Consider the following 25287-nt stretch of genomic DNA (forward strand, 5'->3'; position numbering starts at 1 on the left):
AATTCAATTAGTTTTATTATGGTATGTTAAGATTTTTCAATTGCCCTATGAACACTGCCTCAAAAGTCTGTTGCGTGCTTCCTAATCAAGATATTGCCAGAAGAAAAAAGGGAAAGATTAAAAATCAACAGCCATCTACCCCTTAGCACTACTTGCGTTCAATACCACAGGACACTATCTGTCTTTTTAAAGTGCTATATATGATCTAAGCACAATTGACTTCTCTCTGGATAGAACCATAACAGTCATAGGCTTTTAGAGCTGGAAGGAAATGGTCATTTAATGCTACTCCTTATCACCACCGTCAGCAACAAGCATTTATTGTTTGCCTGCTGTGTCCTAGGTTAATACCACCAAACAGAAGCTGCGAAATTTAAGGCCATTTATGTCAAAATGATGGTAGATGTAGGGAGAGGTTAAAAAGAGAAACAGAAACCCTGGAATTAAAATAATTATAGAATCTCTGAGATGAACAGGAATTTAGCAAGGAATGAATTTAGCAGGATAAAAGGAATTTAGATTGATCCAAAATGTATTTTTACAGGGAGAAAAACTGTAGTCTAGAAAGGATACAAATTGTTCAGTGATATAAGGCAATTAACGAGTGGCAAAGCTCAAACTTGAGCCCAAGTCTCCTGACTCTTAAGTCTAAGTTTCTTTCACTACAGCTTGTAACCTAAACTATACCATTTTGCTATAAAACCAAAATTATTTTCCATCATGAACAGATCACACAACTATCTAATGTCTACATACTAATATCCCTACATTTAAAGAAATTGAAAAAAAAGAATTTGAAAAAAATTTAAACTTAGAAGAATTTGAAAAAACTTAAAATAGGACTTTCCTATTCTTTGAATACGATTTCTTATAATTTTTGAACCACTATGCAATTGACTGATCCCTGTATATATGCACAATTACCAAACAGTTCATATTAGAGTCTTACAGTATGCAATCTTGACTTTCTGACAAGGTTACTATACTTGGACCATTTTTTCCATGTCAATAACTAGACTGGATTGGGGTAGCCTCTAAAGTGTGGGAGGCAAGGTAGCAACGGTATTCTATACCACGATTCCCATAGGACCCAATGTCCAGAAGCCAACAGCTTCAATTCCAGCTTTATCAGTGATTTACTGTAGACTTCAGTAACCATTAACACTAAGGTTTTCAGTTCTGTTCAGAAAAAAAGACCCTCAAACTGATGAAATTATCCAAGAATAAAGATAATACTTCTGTGCTAGGTTTTATATAGGCATAGAATTGTTCAAATGACCATGTGAATACTCAGATTACTTTAATAATGAGAAGGATAAAGCAAACTCCTCATAATTTTTTCTAAATTTTTGAAGAATGTGATGTTAGCAGAGTATTTCTCTACCTTACCTCAGGTTCATATTACAAGTATCTGATGAAATTTTATGGAATTCTTAAGAGACCTCTGTGATTTATATTTATGAAGTAAAATATTTAGCTTCACTACATTTTGCATATAACAGAATAAGAACTAAGATCAAAATTAATTATGTCTGTATGTGTTTCAATTTAAACAAGAAGAATTGAGCTTAAAGTCAAATCTCTTGAGGTGGTCAGTCGTCTGAGTTTGTATTTCCATGTTTGTGAGAGCTCAAAATACTTGTATAAAGAAAATGTTCTTAGTTAAACTATTTTTATTGAATATCCACATCTCTTGAAGGTAATTATAACTTGCTTTTGCAACATAAAGTAGAAGTCAAATTATTCGATTTTATGTACATAATGACATAAATGAAATGTAGTCAGAGATATAGTTAAAACAACCCTGGGCTTCCTTGTGGTCTTCAGACAGCATTTTCTAAACTCACAGTTGAGTCCTTGTCTTTACTCACCCACTTAAAAGGCAGTTTAAAGATGGATGAGGCAGCAACAAGGCAGCCCTGGTCTTAATAGCAAAGCATAAAGTCAACAATTTAAACTTTCAGCAATACTGTGCACAGTAACAAGAAAAATGTGTTCATAAGGCAAAAATAAAATTAAATGTATAAGTACTTTTTCATCTTCCCTTTATTACTCCTGTTTTTTGGGTTTTTTTAGAATTTATTTATTTTTGCTTGTGTTGGGTCTTCGTTGCTATGAGCAGGCTTTCTCTCTAGTTGAGGCGAGGGGGGCTACTCTTTGTTGTGGTGCGTGGGCTTCTCACTGCAGTGGCTTCTCTGGTTGCAGAGCATGGGCTCTAGGCATGCGGGCTTCAGTCGTTGTAGCTCGTGGGCTCTAGAGCACAGGCTCAGTAGTTGTGGTGCACGGGCTTAGTTGCTCCATGGCATGTGGGATCTTCCCAGACCGGGGCTCAAACCCGTGTTCCCTGCATTGGCAGGCTGATTCTTAACCATTGCACCACCAGGGAAGCCCTATTATTCCTGTTTTTAAATGCACCTCATTAGCAAAAATATTTAGAATGCAAATATTTTAGTAAAGGATAACTCTGTTGAAATTATTACAAAAGATTTTGACATAGCTGTTTGAAGAGTTTCACCTGATTAATAATTTTGAGCCTACTTCATCTTTAAGAACAAAAGAAAAATTGATAATATTCCTTCATCTTAATTCCTCCTACTCAAGAGAGGATAAGAGAAGAGCTTCCTCTGCCCCCTAAGTTGCATTCTTCTTTTTACCCAACCTCAGATCAGAGAAGAACAATGAAGTAAGCAGGACACATTCTGGGATGTGAAGAATGCAATTCTTTACATAAGTTTGCAAGACAGTCCAATGTACAATCCGGTAAAGAAGAATGAAACATTTCTTTGATTCTATTGTCACTTTACCACATGCCACATTTTTCTCAAGAAAACTGAACTACAGAAAGACTGAGAAGAAATTTAATCATAGGTTACTCCATCTTAGAAATCCTCAAGCAAGAAACAAAGTCATAACAGGCAGCACTTTTATTAGCTCCATTTCCCAGACCTTTAAATTCCTATTATTTTAATTGCAAGTAGAAATGTCAGATTATTTTGTTCAGCCAGGTAAATCATCTTTGGATCTAAGACCTCTTAAATTAAAGGAAACAACTAATTTTGTCTTTTTGACTAACTCTCTGGGAGCTGAAGTTCCCTTAAACCTTTAATTATACCCATAGGTAAAGGGAAGGAAACATCCTGCAAACAATCACATTCTTCTTTCAATAACCAAAAGTCAAGGCTACCATCACAATAAATGCTGGATGCAGATTCCATTGCATCATTTAGCTCATTTCTCTCTGACCTCACAGCCATTCCAAAGGAAAAAAGGAGATCTGGTTTCTTATAAGTATTACAGAGGTAAACAGCAGAGAGGTCAGGCAAAATTGGCATAATTTTGCTTATCCCCGAAATTACACGAAATCAGCAATTAAATGTCGGCTTCACCATCTGTATAATGAGGGAGAGAGGTGGGCTCAGGGAACTGTTAAGTCCCTTACTGTTCTGACCCTGTGAATTAGTGAAGCATTAGCAGCCAAATCCCTTTGTTCCCCTCCTTCTATCACTAGCAGTTTCCAACTCTAGTTTTGAAGCAATCATTAAGGTAAGGGATGAACTGGCATTGGCCACATGGCCAACTCTACAGTGGTATACAATGGCTCAAATGAAAAGTATATGCTATCCCATTGTTCCAGTAAGAAATTCAGAATTAGAGTAGGCTGCATTCAAGTTCCAACTCTCTGATACTATAATGAAGCAGGCTCAGAAGCCAAGGATGGATGGATAAAGAGTAGCAGAGGGAACTACAATCCAGACTGACCTCTGGCCCCTCACACTGGCCATGCCCCATTATACATGAGTGACTGCTCCAAAGAAGTCAAGGGGAGCCAGGAGTTCAGCTCATACAGGACCTAAGGTTATATTCGTCTTCCTCTTCTTTTAATTGTAAATTCATTCAGAAAGTAAAGTGGCATGCAGAAACTAATGCAGTTATATTTGCCCATATACAGAACTAGAACATCCAACAAAACTAAAGGCCCAAAGGGAAAATTTCAGGGATATCTTACCATATCTCAAACCCAATGCTTCAGTAAGTAGTAGCTTAGACGTACAAACAAATGCAATGTTCCACTGGGGCACAATTCTACTTTCTTATGTTTGAGCCTTTAGGCCATGCCATTTTCGCAGTCAACAACACCCTACGTCTCCTCTGGAAATCCGCATCTCTAATTAAAACAAACAAACAAAAAAACCACCTTCCGAATTCCCCAGGGGAAACTGATCACCCAAACAAAATCAATTGTTTCACCCTCTGCCCTCCCATAGCCCTTTGCTTGAGCCTCCATTACAGCACGCATTTCATTATTTTTGCATTCTCTTTCATTGCCATGACTTTTCTATTGCTATTTTCTAATGAGTAAGCTCATTGAGGATGGGGCTCTATCTCACTAAGCACCAGGTACCCTCACAGCACCCAGTACAGTACTTCGTATACTGTGGCTCTTGAATGTTTTTAGGGTGCTTACCTGGGGGCCCTCCTGAGATGAAATCTTTGGCATGAGGTTATCCTTCCATTTGCAATTTGAGTTCTGACTTTCACTACAAGGAAGATTACATTCAATAAACTGAAGGATATTAAAATAGGTATGAGATTCTAAGTCAATCCCTACTCTCACATGTGATTGACATAATAAAAACTTTCCAAAGTGACAACCTGGAGTTTTTTCCTTTCTACCGGGGAGCTCTTTGGGTTGCAAAACAGCAATTCTTGAAATAATACGGAGCTATACTCAAAGGAGAGTTGGTAGGAACCATACACACAAGGACGCACCTCAGTGGCATATGGAAATCTGATTCTGGAAGCACATCTGTAATCACTTATAAACAGAGCCACATGACTACTGTACGTCCTAGAGAGTCTCGCATGATGTCATACATTAATGCAAAGATTAGAGGCCTCAAAGAGCCACAGTCTATGTATCACTCTGCCGAACATTTCTTTTCATTTAGTTGGGCTGAACACATATAGAAATGCACAATTCAATCAAGGATCGGGTTTAACCATAAACATTAAGGTTAAAGTTAAAGGGATTATTACTGACTAGACAGGATATTGTATAAATATGGCTTGGGATTGATAACAAGCTCTAATTATAAAATACTCATTTGGAAAGGAGGACAAGGCTATACAATGAGAGGAAGACAAAGATTCTGCTAATATATAAATGATAAAACAGGCCATTATTTAATCAAACCCACACAGGGCACTTTAACATGATGGACACTGACAGCCTCATTTTATGCTATCCATACTGGAGGCAAAATTAAAGGATGTCATTCTAGCACTTTCAGAAATAAACACCTTTGGATAGAATGTAAGGCAGAGGCCCCTTATAGCAAATATCAAACTATCATGGATAATGTTATGGTGAATCTTCAACACACTTATTAAAATGCATTGGATTAAAACAAAATTGATTTGCTCACTGTCTATCTTCCTTCTCGATGTGGAACTCCAATTAAAATCAATAGGTTTGAAACTTGTAAGCACAGCACTAAATTATTAACACCATGAGTTCTTTTAGAAAATTAACACTGAAAAAGAATTTTACATAGACTTACCTTTTCATTCTTCATGAGAAAGCGGTTGCAGTATAATTTCCTTCCAACATTTCCCTCTTTAATCAAATCTATACTTTGAACGAATTTAATCAAATAGTATTTGCAAGGAGTTACCCAATGGAATCTTAGGACTAAGGAAATTTATCTCTTGGGTCCTGCTGGCTTTAACATTCTTTGATCCCAAGAAAAATGATACTGATGGCATGATGTGTCAATAGCAAACAATTTTAATCTTGGCAAACCCTAAGAATGGAGCAGAGAGGAGATTATAGAATGCTCTAAAAGAATGCTCCCTAATTTTTCAACAATCCATCTCCCACTTTTCATTTCCCCAAAGTGAAAAATATCATCACAATGTGTGTTTATGTGTGTGTATGGGTGCATGGCTAAAAGAATAATGTTTATTATTTTTTATGCCCTATCTACTTCTTTAAAAGAATTGGAGCAGTGCATTAATAAATAGGAATGCACTCAGAAATGAAGTAAAGTGGGATGTATATGTGTAACAGTTGTACCTGAAAACCTAAGCTAAGAAGAACTACTACAAGTGAGCATAAGGTAGTTCTGTGCCCCGCACCACGATACACTCAACATATATGAGAAATTAGCTCGCATCAACAAATTTGTTACATTAACAAAATAGGGGCTGGATTTCAACATCCTCACTGATGAGGATTTTATCATCAGTATTCCCTTTCCTTTGCACAGGGAGTACCAGTTCATTTGAAAAAAAAAAAAGTCCTAAATACTGCCATATTTCCATTTTCCCAAAGAATTTCAGCTTAGAGAACTCTTCTTCTTTTTATTATAAATTAATCTCTGCTCAGAGTTCATCAGCTTTTCCTGAACTGAAGTTTCTCAAACCCATCTCCATCCTACCCTACACCCCACTGTCAATAACATTTGTGAATGTTCTAATCCCTATCCCTAAAGGTACAGATTCATCAGTTTTTAATCCCCATTGATCTGTGCTGACATTGCTGAAATCTATTCATGTCACCAAAGCACAATATTAGAAAAATAAATTTTCAAATAAAGGGGAAAGTGCTACTGAAAGTATGAGATACCTACTAATATGAGTTGAATTTTTTAATTTTTAAGAAATACCATTATAAACATAAGGCTGTTTACATGTTCTCCATAAAACCACGGCTAAGGTAATATATTTTAGTAGTTGAAATATATGGTCCTGTTCACTTTGCAATCAACTTAACGAAACTGTAATTCTCCAATAAGGATAATCAACATCTAGTACCAAGTTTGAATACATGTACAAAATCTGATTTTTTCCTCCAAAAAATATGCTATACAATCTGTTTAGAAACTTTAAAGGACCATAAGATTTTAGAACTGGAAGTGATCTTTATAAAATACTTGGCGGTTTTGATTTTATAATGAGTGATTTCTAGCTGGGGATGAGGTGGGGGGGCAATGACAAACAAGTAACCTCAGGATGCAGACAAATGGCCAAGTTCCTTAATTAGTTTTTGAATTGCCATAGTGAAAATAATCTTGATGAGCAATTCAAAGTAATTAGAATGCTTTGAACAGTATGCTACCCAAAAAGATCTGTGATCTACAACTTGAGCTGACTGGTACCCTATCATTTTACAGCCCTAACCAGAGATAAAGTACCATTCACCAAACAAATCTTTATGGCCCTCCCCAAAAGGACCCACAGAAGATTTTGAAAAACACAACCTTAGAAGTCCATTTGTCTTTTCTTGTCTTGCCTAATTTCATTCCCTTCCTTTCTTTCCCTTCTTCCCACCCAGTCTTAAAGCCAGCTCAGCCATCCAGTGATGCCTTTCCTGACCATCTCAGAAGCCTCACTTGTCTCATCCATCCTAGGAATTTCTGATCAGGTTAGTAGGGAGCCACTGAAAGCTTTCAGCCGATGAGTGAAAAACTAAAGTCTGTGTTTCAGGTAGTTTCATTATTTCTGCACATTGCCTTGGAACGTTGTCAACACAACTTTCCAAGTGTATTTAGTGACAGAGGCCAGAATGGCATGATAAAAGAAGGGATGATGTCTGACATTTCCCAAGAAAAAAACACTGCTAGGGGCTTCCCTGATGGCGCAGTGGTTGAGAGTCCGCCTGCCAATGCAGGGGACATGGGTTCGTGCCCCGGTCCGGGAAGATCCCACATGCCGCGGAGCGGCTGGGCCCGTGAGCCATGGCCACTGAGCCTGCACGTCCGGAGCCTGTGCTCCGCAATGGGAGAGGCCACAACAGTGAGAGGCCCATGTACCACAAAGACAAAAAAAAAAAAAATCACTGCTAGAACTTCATGATTAACTAAATATAGAGATAAAGGAAATCAGCAGCAAATTACAAATAATGCCTGCTTGTCTTTTTCTCCCTTGATAATTTTGTGATTGACCAATATATGTTTTATGGCTGATGGCACCTGCCCTACTAAATCAAGTAGTTAAGTGGCATTTGGTAGAGCCTGATTACTTCACATGCTATGATCTAATAATTTTAATGCAGTTTTGATTAAGTACTATTCTCCTTACTGCTGACAAGGTACCTGAGATGTTAATTGTAGGGTGAAGACACTTATTCACTACAAGGAAGGAACAAATGTGATTATATCTGACACCTAGTACTCTCTATTCACTTTCCTTCTCTAACAGATATAGCCCCTTAATTTAAAATAGTGATAAAAGCAATCAATGCCCTCCTTCATAGTCCTATAAAATTCAATCACTTTTATTTTCTTGCTATAGAAACTAAGAAAAATATTAAAATATATTTGTATATACATACACATAATTTATCATTCATTTTTGTTACCAACAACTTTCTATATCACTCAACCGTTAAAATTTTTGTCTAGAAAACAAATAAAAATGTATTTCCCTATTAACTATGATCTGGAGTCTTTCCTTGAATTAAGCATTACAATAATGGGACCAATATACAAGTCAGTTACCTCAAAAAGAGAAACTTTCCTATTATCTTACTGTATACCTAATCCCAGAGAAAATACTATAAAATGCTTCCTTTTTTTAGATCAGCAATTTTCAATGAGGTTCCATGCCCTAAGACAGGGTTTGGCAAACTTTTTCTGTAAAGGGCCACGTAGTAAATGTCTTAAAGGCTTTGTGGGCCAGGTACAGTCTCTGGTCTCTGTCACATATTCTTTTTTAACAACTCTTTAAAATGTAAAAAAAAATTGTTTTTTTAGCTTTCAGGCTACACACAGACTGCAGGCTGGATTTGGCCCTTGGCTATAGTTTGCCAACTGCTGCTCTAAGGAATCTACTGTGTGTAATAAATAAACTCCTCTCTAGTGCATCTAGAATGGTTTTAGTTGTGTCCTTCTTGGGAGAATTGAGAAAACATTAACTCATACCATTGTCTCTGTTTTGTGGTGCAGAATGACAATTGCAATTGAGAAAGGCTGCATTAGATTAACAAAGCTCCAAAAACACTACTGGAGGAAAGTGATCATTATTATTTTTTAAAAATACAGGCATTCAAAAATATTTACAAGGGAGAGGGGAAAATCCAAAATTTCAAGGAAACTTCCTTTCGTACAAAACATAAGCCAAACATTATAGCCTTCCTACCTCTTAGTAGAAAATTAATTACACATAGTAGAAAAGTAATTAAACACATCAATTGCCTCAGTAGAAAATTAATTACATCCAATTCAAAATTTGCTTGGAATGAATACATGATCTCTTATCTTTTATAAATAATAGCCTAGTCCAGACTCCTGAGCAGAATCCCCAAAGCTCACAGTTTTACATTTGAGGAGATGTGTGCAGGCATTATTTCACAGTATAAAGGAAGAGAATACACTACATTCTTCATTCTAGTAATTAGGAGAAGACAATTTAGTGTCCTACTAGGAAAAAAGAATTAAATTCTCAAACTCTGGAATCACTCGGCCATATTAAATAAGAATATTCTCTCACAATATATGGATCATCTTTTGAGTTAAAGGGGTTTTTAAAAAATCATCTAAAACTGTGCCTTATCTTTCAATCAGGATCATACTTACACTATGACTGCACAACACACTGTCATTAAAGAATAACACACAAGAGTAATCAAATTAAATTGCTTTGGGTTATACAGATTGACTCTGCCAAAAAACCCAGGCACGTGGATGGACAATGGGAGAAAGCTGTCTCTATCCTGGAAAGTGGGGAGGGGGCTGCAATCCCTGGGCAAAATACAATGTTGTTGTTGGCTTTTTCCAAGTATGAAGACATTTATACCTTTTAAACTATTGGAAAGTTAAAAGCCAACAATAAAATAATGTAGTATTTGGTATCCATAAGTCTTCTTAGAAAAAAGTAATTGGACTACATACTTCTCTAGAATTCTTCTCCCAGCCAAGACATAAATCAAGTGGTGCTAAAAAGTGATTAAGCAAACTTATTTTAAAGTAAATCTGAGATGCTACACAGCCTTGAAATGCTCCAAAAAACTGTTTTAATCATTCCCTGAGGGAGAATTTTAAGGCCAGAACCTACTGGAAAAGTAACAATATTAATTCCAGTCATTTGGAAGAAAGATTTCTTCTCTTTAGCCTCCCCTTCCCCATCCCCAAATAACAGTCCAAATTAGTCAAATATAATCCAGTGATAATCTGGCACTTTTCCTTGTTAATGAAAAGTATTCATTTTGCCTACAGAGGGAAAAAAAGGCCACCCAAAATGACTCCAAGTGTCTAGAAACAATTTATTGGTGCAGTACACACGCCACCAAAATTGCACATCTTAAACAGAAAAGCAGCTGAAATCACCATCCCTATGAGGTCAGCTCTTCCCCCTGATCTTTCACAAGCTTTCTCCCAACCACAAAAGACTCTTTACATTTTCTTGCCATAACAAGTCGATTACGTAAATGTAACTTTTATCACAGAAGTCATAAGCAACAAGAAAGAAATGAATTACTATTACCTCCCCAATTTCCTTTTCTGTTAGCTTTTTCTCCTCTCTGCAGAAAGTAGAGAAATTTCCCATTCTAAAAAATAGAGAGAGAATTCTCAATCTTTAAAGCAAAAGACTACTTTTTCCCTTCCTAGGAAATACTGTCTTTCTCTTCTTCCAGTGTCCAACACCTTTTCCCTTACCTACATTTTCTGTCTGCTCATGAGCAGCAGGAATCCTCTGGTATTATGAAATTCTACCTTCCCAAAGCACGGTTTACACTGCAGCCTCCAAAACGATGCCTGAACCTCAGCAGATAGAAGAGCCATAGCAACAGCGGTAATAGTTTTTTTTTCACTTGCTATTACCAGAAATCACAGTCCGAAAAGATGACGATGGAGGTGTCACCTATGCTAAAACCTGATTCACTATTTAACTAGTCAAATCCCACGTTTTCATTTTATGTGCCCTTTGGGAAGCCTGTGACAGAGTAAAAAAAGATCTTTCAGTGACAGTCACCATTTTTCATGAAGAGATAAATAGTTAAAAAAAAAAGCAGCTCTCCTGTATGAGATTTTGTTTGCCACTAAAACAGAATCCAATGCCCTAACCCCCTCCATTCCCTATCACCTTAGAATCTAGTGTAAAGTACCTATAACAATTTTAGCTTCAAAATAAGAGCTTAGACAATGATCACAAGTTTCTGTTAACCAGAAGTCATTTGTATACTACTCACATGCCTCTGATTTTACTAATAGGTAAACAGATTTGTATCTATCAAAAGCAGTTCCTTTGATGCAATGATTCTCTGTAAGACTATTCTATGGGAGGAAATTAAGCAGAGAATTGAGAATCTTGATAAATATAATCCTACGTAATGTTCAATCCAATTCTAATTCACTAAAACAGCTTAACACTGGTACTGAATTTCATTAAAAGTTGTTTTCCATGATCTGTTTCTTGTATGGAATAGACTGCTGTGAATCCAATTTCTTTAAGAATAGTAATAGTTTAAATATTAAAGACAGAAAAAGGAACTAGTGATGATAAAACCGCAACGTGTAAAATCCTGATAACACTGTTATGTATTTAGTCACAGGTACATATATGCATATGTATTTACCTTTTATAAATACATATTTAAAGATTTTTATAAATCTTTTTAAAGGTGGTAAAGAACTCTATATATTACTATATAATAAAAATATTTAGCAAATCCATGGATACCATAATTTTTACTGAGTACATAATTTTTACATCAATTTTACTGAATTCCTTTTATATGCAGACCTTCTTAAACATTACCAAATCATCATTTTCTGCTTCTTGAACTTAGTGACCATGCTATCTTTTACCCATTTTTATTTTGACGATGCACTTGTCTACTTTTTAAAATAGTTATGTCTAAATTTGGTACAGCTGACTAAAAACTCTACTGGCCAATGTTGAGCCTCATTTTCTTGAATAGATCAAAAGTGTTTTCAAACACAAAATATACTTCATGTACAATATACATTTCATGTGCATATACACACAGCCCCCATCAATTTTCCCCAATGAAAACTTAATTTACCGTCCAAAATAATGAAAAATGGGTCACAAAAGTAGTTAAGTATCCTGGAAAAGAGACAGCTACCCCAAAAGAGGTGAGAGGTATAAGGTAAACATATCAGAATTTTACACCCAAACAAATTGTATTCCCTAAAGGGGGAGAAAGTCCCCTAGGCACTCAAGGAACTTATTTTAATGGTAATTAAGCATCACCTAAAATGTGTTTAGAGGTACATTTCTACACATGTTTTTGAACATCCTCACTCGTGGCACATCTTCGATTCTGAAGGATAATTTCGGTTTTGTTAGCTGTGTGTTCATTTTAGAAATTGAAAAGTGACTTAGGTCCAAGGCTGGTGAATGAAGTGGGGAATCAAGTTTGCTCACATTGTTTGGTGTTGGCAAACTCATTAAGTAGGCTCATTTGCTTCTCTTATTTTCAGTTCTAATCCTTTGTTTAAACTGAGCTCTGAGCTTTCCTACATGGTACCCGTTGGCAAATGGTAATATATTAATCTGACAGGTATAGAGAATATTTTAGACAGCAGAAGCTGGAGTCAGAAAGGCCATTTAGGAAGTGGTTTGATATTTCCTTAATGATTCAGAAGTAACTTCCTCCCCCTCCAAGAATTTCCATATGTAAACACAAGGTAGCTTTGGAATATGATAACTTTGAATGGGTATTTTTGACATAATAGCAGCTCAGAGTTATTACATCCGGGTTTTTTTTTGGGGGGGGGTAATACAGAGTGAGGGAAAGGGATTCTGTACAACAAAATTGATGAGATGTATCAAAATTGGAAAAAGTCTTTAAAATGTCTATCTTTGGGGTAAATGGTGCCACTTACTGGCATTTAGGAAACTGGCATTTTATTTCACTTCAGCCAAATTGCATTTTCACAAGTATAAGCATAAATAGATTTCATGTTCTTAATAAAAGTGTTTGCATTTGAAGAGCATTTACTGAGCTGTCAAACCTACCTGGATCAAGGAGCTCAGAAGTGGTGGGTGCCAGTGAGATTTTGGAAACTACAAAACTTAATACAAAATTGAGTTCAGCTTCTTGGATGATTGAAAATCATGTTATTTTGATTTCTCACAATTTCATTTACTATCTGCCTCCATGTAGGACCTCCCATCTCCATCTTCACTCCTGAACAAACCTGTTACTAATTGCTTCTGCTTGGTTGTGTGGCCAGTGCTTCAAATTCAAGTTTTAAAAGTAAACCCATTTTCTCCCAAACTTGGCAATATCTTTGAGTCTTTACTCTCCCATCATGTTTTTGCCCTTCCCATATCCAATTAGTCACCAAGGTCTGTCAAGTCTTCCTTACATGGTGCTCAGAGTGGTCCCCAGACAAGCGGAGCAGCTGGGAACTCATCAGAAATGCAAATTCATGGACACTGCAGACCTACTTGAATCAGAAACTCTGGAGGCAACCTAAATGTCCATCGACAGATGAATGGATAAAGAAGATGTGGCACATATATACAATGGAATATTACTCAGCCATAAAAAGAAACAAAACTGAGTTATTTGTAGTGAGGTGGATGGACCTAGAGTCTGTCATACAGAGTGAAGTAAGTCAGAAAGAGAAAAACAAATACCGTATGCTAACACATATACATGAAATCTAAAAGAAAAAAAAAGGTTCTGATGAACCTAGAGGCAGGACAGGAATAAAGATGCAGATGTAGAGAATGGACTTGAGGACACGGGGAGGGGGAAAGGTTAGATGGGACAAAGTGAGAGAGTGGCATGGTCATATATACACTACCAAACGTAAAATAGATAGCTAGTGGGAAGCAGCTGCACAACACAGGGAGATCTGCTCGGTGCTTTGTGACCACCTAGGGGGGTGGGATAGGGAGGGTGGGAGGGAGATGCAAGAGGGAGGAGATATGGGGATATATGTATACGTAGAGCTGATTCACTTTGTTATACAGAAGAAACTGACACAACATTGTGAAGCAATTATACTACAATAAAGATGTTTAAAAAAAAGGAAAAGAAAAAAAGAAACTCTGGAGATGGGGCCTGGCAGTCTGTGTTTTAACAAACCCTCCAGGTGGTTCTGATACATGCTCAAGCTTGACCATCACTGCCCTAGATCACACCCTTAACAGCTAAAGCCTGGGCTATTACAACATCCACTTATTATATCTAGCCTTTCCCTCTCCAACCCAGCCTGTTAGGTTGGAAGCCTAATGTAATCTTCCAAAAACAGACAACGAACCATTGCTTTCATCAGTTCACTTTCTTGATTAAAAAAAAAAAAAACACAACAACAGCAACAACTTGCTGCAGACTGAGTTAAAAATAACTGTCTCAGTCTGGCATTCAAGGCCTTTCATAATTTGGTCCTAACGTAGTTCATGGCAACAAGCACCTACCTCACACCTCTGTTATGGAAGGAACCTTGTGTGTGTCCCTTTATGCCTTTTCCCCTGCCTGTTTCCCACTCTCCTTTAAGGGTCTGTTCAGGGATGCCCTGCCTAGAAGCAAGGTAGTGCAGTGGCAAAAGCACAAGTGCCTAGCATAAAGGCATTCTATAAATGATAATTCCCTTCCTTAGTCTGATCTTCCTTGGAATGCTACTATGTCAGTTTCTATCACATTTGGGATTCATTACTATTGCTCTGCATTGTTAGATGCCTAAATGTGTAGATGTCTAATCTCTTCAGTTTCTGTATAAACTTCTTGAGGTCAGGGACTCCTTTATACTTTTTGTATCTCAAAGATAGGTATCAAGCACTATGTCCTACACAATGTGGGTCTTCCAAACTTTGCTGCTAATATTTTTCTAGCTTAAATCACACCTAGTTGTTTCATGAAGACTAAGCGTGTAAAAACATTAAACCCGGATCACCAGCGTCCAACTTCGGAAAGTCTATTACCATTAACTGACAGGCACATAGGAAGGCTCAGAGCAAAGTTCAAACAAAGGATTTGAAATAGAACTAGAGAAGCAAACAGGACCCTAATTAATGAGCTTGCTCACTGTTCTTCCCATGGGGTCGGTAGCACTTAAAAAGCATACATTTGAAATATGCTTCTTTCCCTGAGGCTGCTAGACACACTGACTGTAGTCTCCTTAACCACAAGAGGTCAAAGTTCTATTTTCTATCCCTATACTTAGTAGCATGTGTGCATGCTTTGCTGATTGGTTTCTTTTATGCTTCTACTTAAAGTTAAGGCAGGCAGCAGGAAATTGAGACCAGGGAGGCCAGAAACATTCCCAGCTCTAGGGGGCAACAATAATGATGAACCTAGCTCTGGGAAGAAATTATGACTTTATGGTTTATACTGACTCAGCTGCCCAAAATTTTCTTGCATTAATAACAACCTATGCCCCACTTGATTATCTATGTTGCCTATCCCTTCCCCATCACCCACTGCTATGTTATTTATACTATACTGCAGCAAGCAGTTAAATCCTAGCTTAATATAACATACTGTAAAATGATATGTCCCAAAGCCAATGGCTTAATGGAAAGCCGGGGGAGGGGATAAAAAGGCACTAACAGAGCAACTCAAAAATGCATTTTCAAAGAAAAATCTGGATGCGTCTAAATGTCCTTGAAGTCTTTACTCCACCTGCCAAAAATTCACTCCTAGGATTGTGTTACCAGGCACTATTGAAATCTGGTAGAGTAATTCACTAGTGTGCTTAGAAATTCCCTAACATATCTAGTATGGTATGGATTTCAAATCCAGTAAAAACTTCATTAAGTTGATACTGGGAAGCTATTTCTATGATTCAAAGCAACTGTTAGTCTTCAGCTAGACACTCTATTGTTCCGTAATAAACAAATTGATAAATTCAATGATAGTTGATTTGAACCCTACTTTTTTCAGTCTTTTACATTTTAAATGGATAGGGTTTTACAGATTTCTTTTCCTCACTTTTTTATAAAACAGGTGAAAGGGAGAGAGGGGAAAAAATACCACTAAGAACACACGATCTCTGTTACAAGGATCTTAAAGAAAGGTTGAGAAGTTTTTTTCTGTAAACATTTTTCATGAGAAAAAGATAAAAACACAATGCCTTGGATTTCCTCAGCAGCACATTCTTGAAGTTACTTGATCAAAAAGGAGGAGAGTGGACATTTTAAAAAAGATAATTAGAATATTTTTAACTATTACACCTAAGCTGTCTATAGTTTTGTTTACTCTAGTCCCCAGGAAGTATGAACCACAATTTTGTTCATATTTTGCTAGAATATCCAAAGCTGTTGTACCAATGCCAATATTTTAGGACACGGATCATTCGAATCCATGATCGTATGATAAACGAAGGAAGAGAAAGGCCAGCGGGCTGCTGTCAGAAGTACGCTGGAACAAGTCCAGAAAAGGCTGAGGGGGAGTATAGCTCTATCCCCAGTAAGGTAAATGCTGGTGAGAGGTAATGGGGAGAGACAAGCAGGAATAGAGGAGAAGGATGGGATCTGCTCTGCACTAGGTTTCCTAGTTTCTCTGAATGTGCATTTCAGAAGATCTGCTTGAAATATATGGGATTTGGGGGAGGGACAACAAAGAGGATGATGGGTAGAGTTGGCCAGCAATGTGCTCTTCTGTTTTTAAATATAAATTTGAAGTCACTTTCCTATTGGAGAACTCTTCCTATTTCATAGGATTGTTGAGAGGAATTAGTTAATATCTTATTGAAATGTTTGCTTTCTGTGGTCCCTACCATATAACACCTTAGTCTAAAGTGGCAGATGACCAAATGAGAAATGTACATAAGATGGAGTGAAAATTTTAGCTGTGCATATTTTATTGACTTTTGTTCTTTTAAAGACGAGCTACCTCATGGCATTCCTCCAGAGACATTTGTTTGTTTGTTTGTTTGTTTGTTTTTGCGGTACGCAGGCCTCTCACTGTTGCGGCCTCTCCCATTGCGGAGCACAGGCTCCGGACGCGCAGGCTCAGTAGCCATGGCTCACGGGCACAGCCGCTCCGCGGCATGTGGGATTTTCCCGGACCGGGGCACGAACCCATGTCTCCTGCATCGGCAGGCGGACTCTCAACCACTGCACCACCAGGGAAGCCCCAGAGACATTGTTTTATATGTACCTGTGGTAGAAATTCTTTGGGTCTTAACTACAAGAAATGAAAAGGAGTTTGTTGCATCACACCTAATAATAGTGTTAGTTTTTGTTCTCCTAACTCTGCTTTTTAGCAAAAAATGAGTAAAACCACCACTCTTTCAGAAGATACAATTCATTCAAAAATTATCACCAAGCAGTTTGAAATTCTACTATTATATTTCTTTTTAAAAGGCATTACTTCCTGTAACATGTGAACATCCATGGGAGGGGTCACATAGTGAGCAATTAATCAAAAACACCTTAGTATCAGTGAAATGTATCAGATTCTTTCTAATGTGACAGCTGGGACAGAGAAGTAAAGAAGTTTCTTTTATGTATTTGTTTGTATTTTTTTTGGGATGGGGAAACAAAGGGAAGGAACAAGAGGTTATTTCTCCCAAAGCCATAAATTTGTCTGAAATCAGGCCTAGTTACTAGGAAAGCAATGAGGGCTCCTTTTTCTCTCAAAGGTCTTCCAAGATGAGAATGAGAGCTTCAGTGTGTGGACAGCTGATTAGTTACAAGTATATTTTGTTAGACCTATTAAATGTAATACATTAAAATCATTTTAGTAAGTATAAAATGTCTACATTGTACATACATAAATTAGCCTTCATGAGCTAGAAGAATTCAAGCATTACACAATATAGTTACAGAAACAGAATGGAAAAAAGTCAGAAAAGTCTAGTCTATATGTACTGCACTCACTAGCCTACACTTTTACATATAATTCATACCTAACGGTATAAAGAAAAGTAAGATACATGGTCCCTGCCTTCAAGAAATTTACAACCTAGTTCGGGAGACAAGTATAACATATATAATTAGGGAAAATCTAAGGCAGTATATAAATCAAGGACTGGACTGTCTGCTACTGACAAGGGATATAACAGGTGCTTGGAAATGGGAGTGATTTCTGTAGCCTGGAACATTCAGAGAAAGTTCATGGGGAAAGCAAGATGGAGATCTTGAAAATCAGGTAGGATTTGGCCAGTCAGTGATTGCTGAATTGCAACTGGCATGGTAGAACAAAAGGGATTGCTTGTTGGGGAGTAAAAATAACTAAGTACAGATCTGTAGAGAGGAGCCAGATAACAGAAAGTCTGGAAAGCTGAGCAGAAGACTTTGGGTCTGGGCTTCCCTGGTGGTGCAGTGGTTGAGAGTCTGCCTGTCGATGCAGGGGACACGGGTTCGTGACCAAGACTGGACCGGGAGGATCCCACATGCCGCGGAGCGGCTGGGCCCGTGAGCCATGGCCGCTGAGCCTGCGTGTCCGGAGCCTGTGCTCCGCAACGGGAGAGGCCACAACAGTGAGAGGCCCGTGTACCGCAAAAAAAAAAAAAAAAAAAAAAAGAGAAGACTTTGGGTCTGGTGGTGGTGGTACGTGCGTGGGTGTTTTGGGGCGGGGGGTGGGGAGACTGGATTTCAATAGAAAAACATGGGTTGTCAAGCAGGAGTGAGAGGGGATAATGACAGTGTTTTCATGTGATTAGCCTAGCATTGTTCTGTAGGATGAACTGCCCACATACATCATAACACCTTTGATGAAGGAGTTCAAAATATACTCCACAGATGATAGTTAATTCATCCTAAGAGCATCTCATTGAGGCAAAGGAAATGCAGCTTTTATTATTCCCCATTTTGTAGATGATTTGCTCAAGGTCACTGAATAAATGAAAGGCAGAATAAAAAAAACACAGTATCACAATGTTCAATGGTTCCTAGGTACCAGCTAAATTATATTCTCTCATTTTCTATAACTCAAGCAAGGGAGGTACATGATGGACATTTGTCCTCATGTGCCATTTTTAGACCCTCATTAGTGTTTAAGGCACATGTCCTACCATGCCCAATTCCTGTTTACTCTCCGTTCAGCCCCCAGCCTGCTTACCCCATACCCTGCAACTACCTCCAACTCTCCCAGCTCACAGTTGTCTTTGATTATTCTGTTTCAGCTGGTCTTCTGCCACTATCATTAGCATATTCAGCATCTCTGAATATGCTTCCCACCAACGAGGACAATGGTTTGGCTTTATCTATTAGTGCAAGCACTGCTCTCTACCTCTTTCCACCTCAAACTGCAAAGCTGATCAGTCCTTTCAGAAGGTGGAAGGAAGGTAAGAAGACTACATACTAGATTCTGACACGAAACTGAATTATTTCTCCAATTTAGGTTTCATGATGAGAGGTAAATAAAGAAGTGCCCCCACCCCTGTTAACTCCTTCCCGATCCTGACACATTTCTCATCCCCCCATGCACCTTAAGTCACCCTTCCTTTTCTTACAAGCCAACCCTCCACCTATGCTTCCTGCTTCACGAGGGCCCTCACTTCCACATGCTCTCTGGCATTATGACCTTTCCCTCCTTGGTGGCTCCCACCCTTCAGTTTCAAGTAAAGAAACTGGCATATAGTAAATGCTCAGTAAATGTCTGATGAATGACCAGAGCTCCAGATCTATATCTTCAAGTATTCACTGGACATTCTTAAAAACAGCTTTACTGAGGCATGTTGAGATACAAAAAAACTGTACATATTTAATGTATACAATTTGATGGGTTTGGACATATGTACACACCTTTGAAAACATCACCACAATCAAGATAATAGACATACAGCTCTACATTTTTATTTTGTCATCCCACTGTTACCTCGAACTTCACAAGCCTAGAACAGAAATCATTAATGTTCTACTGGATCTGGCTCTTCTCCCTGACTTTCTGATTTCTTTTGGATGTACCATAATTGTCCCAGTTGCCCATATTCAACATCACAAAGGCTTCGATTCTTCCTCCTGTAACTAGCTAATTACAAGTCTGGTAATTATATTTTCTACCTCATAGTACTAGGCATAGGGAAGGCAATCAGTCAATGCAAGGTCCATTGCATCTGTACAGATATGAATACCTTGTTGAAGTAGTCTCAGTAGATCAAACTGCCTCAAGTCTCTCAATCCTCCAGTTCATCCATTCAACCAATCTTAAGATTTCTCTTCCTATATACAACTTTGTTTGTTGAGCCTCCCTTACTTAGAAATGTTGAGTGGCTAGTCTGAAGGCCAAAACCCTTCCCTAGCATTCAAGAACCACCATAATCTGGACCCAGTCAAGTTTTCCAATCTTACCCCCTATTATTTCTCTAGTGGAATTCTTCATCATAGTCCAAGTGATTTTATCCCACACTCAAAGATTGTGTGCACGCACACACTTGCTCAGGGTATTTCCCTGCTTGGAAATGCCCTCCCCAATATGGATCCTAAAAATCCTTTGGGGGCAAGCCTTCAACTCTTCCAGTCAGCAACTTCTATTATAGAATAAGTATCACAGATTTTGCATTATTTTATATTTCATGTGCTAGATTTATCTCCCCAACAACATTTTAAGATCTTTAAGGGCAGACATCATGTAGTATACTTCTGTATCCTTCCCAGAACCCAGTAACTAGGTTCACCAATGCAAGGCAGTGTTTTCCAACTCTTAGATAAAAGTCTCCAATAAAGTGTTCATTAATCCTTAAACTTCATTTCCATCTCACATCTCAAATAACAACCATTTACAAACTGTATCACCCTGATCATATTTAAAGATACATGAAGACTAATGTTTAAATACTTTAGCAGGAAGTTCAAAAAATTCTTTCACAAAAGGCATAACACAAAGCATAACATAATAATACTTAGTACTCTAATTCAACATTTAACTTTATTCTCCCACCCACACTTTATGAAAGATTTAACACCCAATTTAGAACACTTGTCTTCATAAATACTAATGCAGGTTCTAAGGGGAAATGTCTTAAACTTAAGTATGATTTACAACTGAGAACTTCAAAGAAAAAACATGTTTTAAACCATTAAAGAGTAAATATTTGAGTGGAAAGAAACAGGTTTATTGGCTTATTTTTTTTAAGTTGTGCTTTAAATATTTTTCAAGAGTTTAGCTCCTGGTATGGAAAATTAGTTATATACTAGAGAAGTAAGCACAAATTAAGTACCCCCAAAATTCATACCCTCCACATTTGGTGTAATATGGCAAAAAAGTTCATTACCACAATATTAAGAAATATTAAAAATATGAGTCTGAATAACTAATTCACAAGGAAGGGTTTGAACTGGACCAAATCCTGGGTTTTCTTTCGTCACTCCAAGTTTCTTTTCTATTTTAAACTAGTGGCAACAGAAATTTCTTTGTTTGAAAGTCAGGAATGCTGGAAGTCTTAAGTGATAGAACAGGTAGCTCGACTTCACGTCTCTCCTCAGGGGGAGAAAAACACTGTGGGTAAAGTAAATTTGTTTTTATTTCTGGAAAAATCATTTTTTCCATCAATCTTCATAATTCCCTAAAATAAACTGTTAAAAAGTTATAGGCCGGTCGACCACTTCACCCAGATTTGTGGAAATACTATATAAGAATTTCAAGAACACAAAGCTAACTCACGTTTTCTTACTAGTCTAAAGGTCTAAAAGTTGCCCCTCTTTCACAAAACTCGAGGAGAATTCTACAAGCTCGTGATATATTTCTGCATCTCATCTGCAATATTTTTAAACAAAAGAATAGTCAAAGTAGTCTAGGCTCAAGAGTCACACTGCATGCCATCAAATTTATTTTTAGGATACTCCACAATTTTAAAAGTGGAAAACTTTTGTGTTGCACCAAATGCGTAAGAACCACATATACAAAGAAAATGGAAATAAGAAGTTAAGCATTTACCATTTCATTCAGACAGAGAAAATGACAAATAAATATTCCTCTCCTCTTTTCTAATATTGAGATGATTGCCCTCCCCAAATCAGGGTAGACAAAGTAATCACAACTTTGGGCAGACATAAAGTGAAAAGCAGAATTTATCATTCAAAATATGTGATTCACATTCTAAACCACCTTAATTAAGATTTTAAAATTCAAGAGATAGGGAACTCAGATAATGAAACAAAGCAGGGAGCCATAATAAATACTGAACAGCAAGCAGTTCCTACACCATATAAATCAAATGAAGACAAATCAAATAAGGACCAGAAACCATATAAATCAAATAAAGTCAAGACAAATGAAATAAAGACCAGAAACCATTTTCTCCTCAGCACACAGAGTTCCCCAGAATCACAAACTTGATGAACGGGAGGCACTCAATCTGCTGACGCACGCACGCAGGCAGCGCGTGCACACAATGGAGAGAGAAGTACCGAGACCCTCAGAGACAAACTACACAACCGTAACGTTCTACTCTTCACAGACCGGAAAGGAGAGCACGGTGGGAAAAATTTTGCACTTTCTTCCACATCAGACAAAGCAAAACTGTAGTTAGTAATGCAAATTACTAATTCTCTTGATATAATCAAAGGCAGAACTGAATGAATGGGGTGAGGGGCAGTGGCTGGGGGAAAGAGGGAGGGAAGGAGGGGGGTGGCGTGAGAAGAAGGAAGTTTGAGGCATTTTGTAAAGCTTGAATGGATCAACCTATAAAAAGGCCCTAATATTTCTCATTTCCCTTTTTCTTCCTTTCTTTTTTATTAACTACACAGCGACTTCCTGGGACTCAACCCAGACTTGCCCTATATTTAGCTAAAAGGCCTGGTGCTTAGGAGACACAGGCGTCCTAGGTTAGATATATGTCCGACACAAACAGTCCTTTTGGGGGAAAGTATTTTAAAAATCCCTTTTTTTGTGTGACCATGCATCAAATGTGACCAACTGCTTTTTTAAAAAAATGAATTCCATTAATTAATTAGTAAACTGAGGCCCCAATCCATAGCACTTTGATTTCTACTAGAAACATAAGCTGTTTACTACTCTAAACATTTTTTTCTGAACGCAGAAAAAGTTTGCTTTCACATTTTTAGAAGGTAATGAGGCTTAAGTGTTTCTAGTCTCTGACCTATTCATAAATAGGTTGTTTAGGCTGTCTGGCAAAGGAAAAAAAATAAAATGTGAAGGCTTAAAAGTTAGTAAACTTGGATAACATTTAGTAGATAGCTTGAAATGCACCGATTTAAAAACATAACAGCATAAAAAGTGTGTGGCCGTAGCTTATTTCTTCTTCAATAAAATGAAAATATAATGGGAGAGCTGGGAAGATGTCGAGGAAAAAGTTGGGTCCCAGGCAAGTAGTCCCTTGTTCAGGACAAAAAGCTTCCTTTAACCGCATTGCAACAGACCTCCTGTGGGAAAGGCAGGGGGCGGGGCGGGGGAGTCATCACCTCCGCTACTCTAACCTAGGACCCTGCATTTCTCACGCCACCCTATGGGCTGGACCAGGTTGGGGGAGCGAGATACAACTTGGCCCTGAAGCAGCAGCACCAAAAGGGGAAAAGAAGTCACCTCGCTCTTTGCTCTACGCACACAGGAAGAGCCCAATTCAAAGCCGCCACCGACACCCCGTTGCCTTGCTCCGCCCCAACTTGTGTCGTGTGTGTGTGTGTGTGTGTGTGTGTATGTGTGTGAGAGGGGGGAGCACCACTTGCGTTTTACCCCACGAATTCCGAGACACCTCCATCTCTCCCAAGTTAAGTGCTCCCACCTCCAACCCCCAACCGCACCACGCTCAGCCGGCGCAGGTGTCTCGCTCCGGGCCATTTTGTGCACCCCCCTCGCCCCCCAGCATCCCCACCTCGCCGCGCCCCCAGTCCCTCCGCGCCCGGCCGGCGCAGTGCACCACCTAGCTTACACGCCGGGAAACACTGAGAACGCTCTTCCCGGGTCACCTGGCCGGAGCGCCCGGCCCGGCTTCGGGGAAGCCCTGGGCCGCCTCTCGTCGCCCGTGCCCAGCGCGGAGCGCGCCCCCGGCTCCCGGGCAGTCACGTGGACGGCGGGGGAGGCCCGGGCGTCCTCACCTGCATCCCGGGCACTTGGACCGCCACCGGTGAGTGGGCCATGAAGGCGAAAGCTGCTCGGCGCGGCTTCGGCGGCAGTGGCGCCTTGGGCTCCGACTGGCTCCTCCTCCGGGGGTAGGTCGGCGGCCCTCCCAGGCTTTTCGACCGGGGCCTGGAAGGACACATACGAGTGGGGTTACGGGGCGGGTGGCGCGCGCGGCCCGGGGCCGGGAGGTGGGCGGTGCGCGGCGCGGCTCCCCGAGACTCAGTCTACCTTTCTGGCGCCCGCCCGCCGCTGTGGCAGCCGCCTCAGCTGCTGCTCCCCCTACTGAACGCTGGGCGCCGTGTGTGGCGGTGGCCGGGACCTGGGCTCGAGTGATGCCGCTTGTCTACTCCTCGCCGCTTTAGGAAGAGGAGGTGGAGGCGCCCCAGCCACCCGCCTGCTCGCCGGGCCGGGGAGGCGGCTGGGGGCGGTTCCGCCGCTGGCCCTGCCCCCGCCCCGCAGCCGGGCGGTGTCAGGAGAGCTAAGGCTCCGCGCCGGGAAGGGGCTCGGCTGGGGTGGTTGGAGCCCGAGAGGAGGGAGGCTCTCCCGGCCCACGGAGAGGAGAACCCGCGGACAGGGGGGCCTGGAACACGGCTCGGCCTGGAGAGAGAAGGGAAGAGTTCGGGTGACCCTCGGGGTCCGAGGGCGTCCCGGACGCGGCCACGTTGCAGGCAGGCGTGCGAGGGCTCGGGCACACGCGGCCTCGCAGAGGTCTTGAGTTGAAACTTGGCGGGTGTTGGAAGTCCTTCTTGACTCCCCGATCTGGTCGAGGGCGGGGACGCAGAGAGCCGGCGAGTCGGCGGACCCCTGCTCTTTCCCCAGCTTCGGGCCGCGCCACTGGGCGGGTCCGTGCCCACTCTCCTCTTTCCGGATTCCCCGCCCCCAGACAGGCTTCAGGTGACTTAGAACTGAGGCTACCCCTACCTATCTCTTGGTCTGTCAGTTGGGGGGTTTTGGGGGGCGACCAGACTGGGGCTTCTCTTCATCACAAGTTCTACACATGTAAGAGAGAGGGAAGTTGGAAAACAGATGGTACATCAGCAGAAAAATTAATGAGGAAATAGAGGCATGGGAAATGAGATTGGGTCATTAGATGGGCGTATTATTGAACTCAGCATACACAGCAGTGGTTTTAGCAACTCCCTGCCTCCACCCCATTTGAAGTTTCACTCCAGCAGGGAGACAGGCTCTTTTGAGAATAACCTAACACTAACAAGCGCTATAATAATAATAGCAATTATGGTCATCTCATTATGAAGGAATCTTTGAGAACCCACAAGGGGTTGTAATATGTAATATCCAAGTGCCAGTTTAAAATGAGGATGGAGTTCCCTAACTTG

General features: G+C 39.7%; 1 protein-coding gene across 2 annotated transcripts in view; it reads right to left on the reverse strand.

Annotated features, from left to right (window-relative positions):
• STK26 (serine/threonine kinase 26) overlaps positions 1 to 24360 on the reverse strand; it is a 68155-nt gene extending 43795 nt beyond the window's left edge. Inside the window, exons 1-2 of one of the 2 annotated variants that reach the window (XM_060086594.1) lie at positions 24179 to 24360; positions 23926 to 24076 (exon numbers count right to left, since the gene is read on the reverse strand). In XM_060086594.1, the coding sequence (XP_059942577.1) occupies positions 23926 to 23967 (42 nt within the window). In that variant the 5' untranslated portion in view covers positions 23968 to 24076; positions 24179 to 24360. Of the gene's footprint in view, positions 1 to 4465; positions 4487 to 23925; positions 24077 to 24178 lie in introns of those variants that run through there. The other variant, XM_060086595.1, reaches the window with a different exon arrangement.
• Between the last annotated feature and the right edge of the window lie 927 nt (positions 24361 to 25287).

Source organism: Mesoplodon densirostris, chromosome X (genome assembly GCF_025265405.1).
Source record: "Mesoplodon densirostris isolate mMesDen1 chromosome X, mMesDen1 primary haplotype, whole genome shotgun sequence".
Lineage (NCBI taxonomy): Eukaryota > Metazoa > Chordata > Mammalia > Artiodactyla > Ziphiidae > Mesoplodon > Mesoplodon densirostris.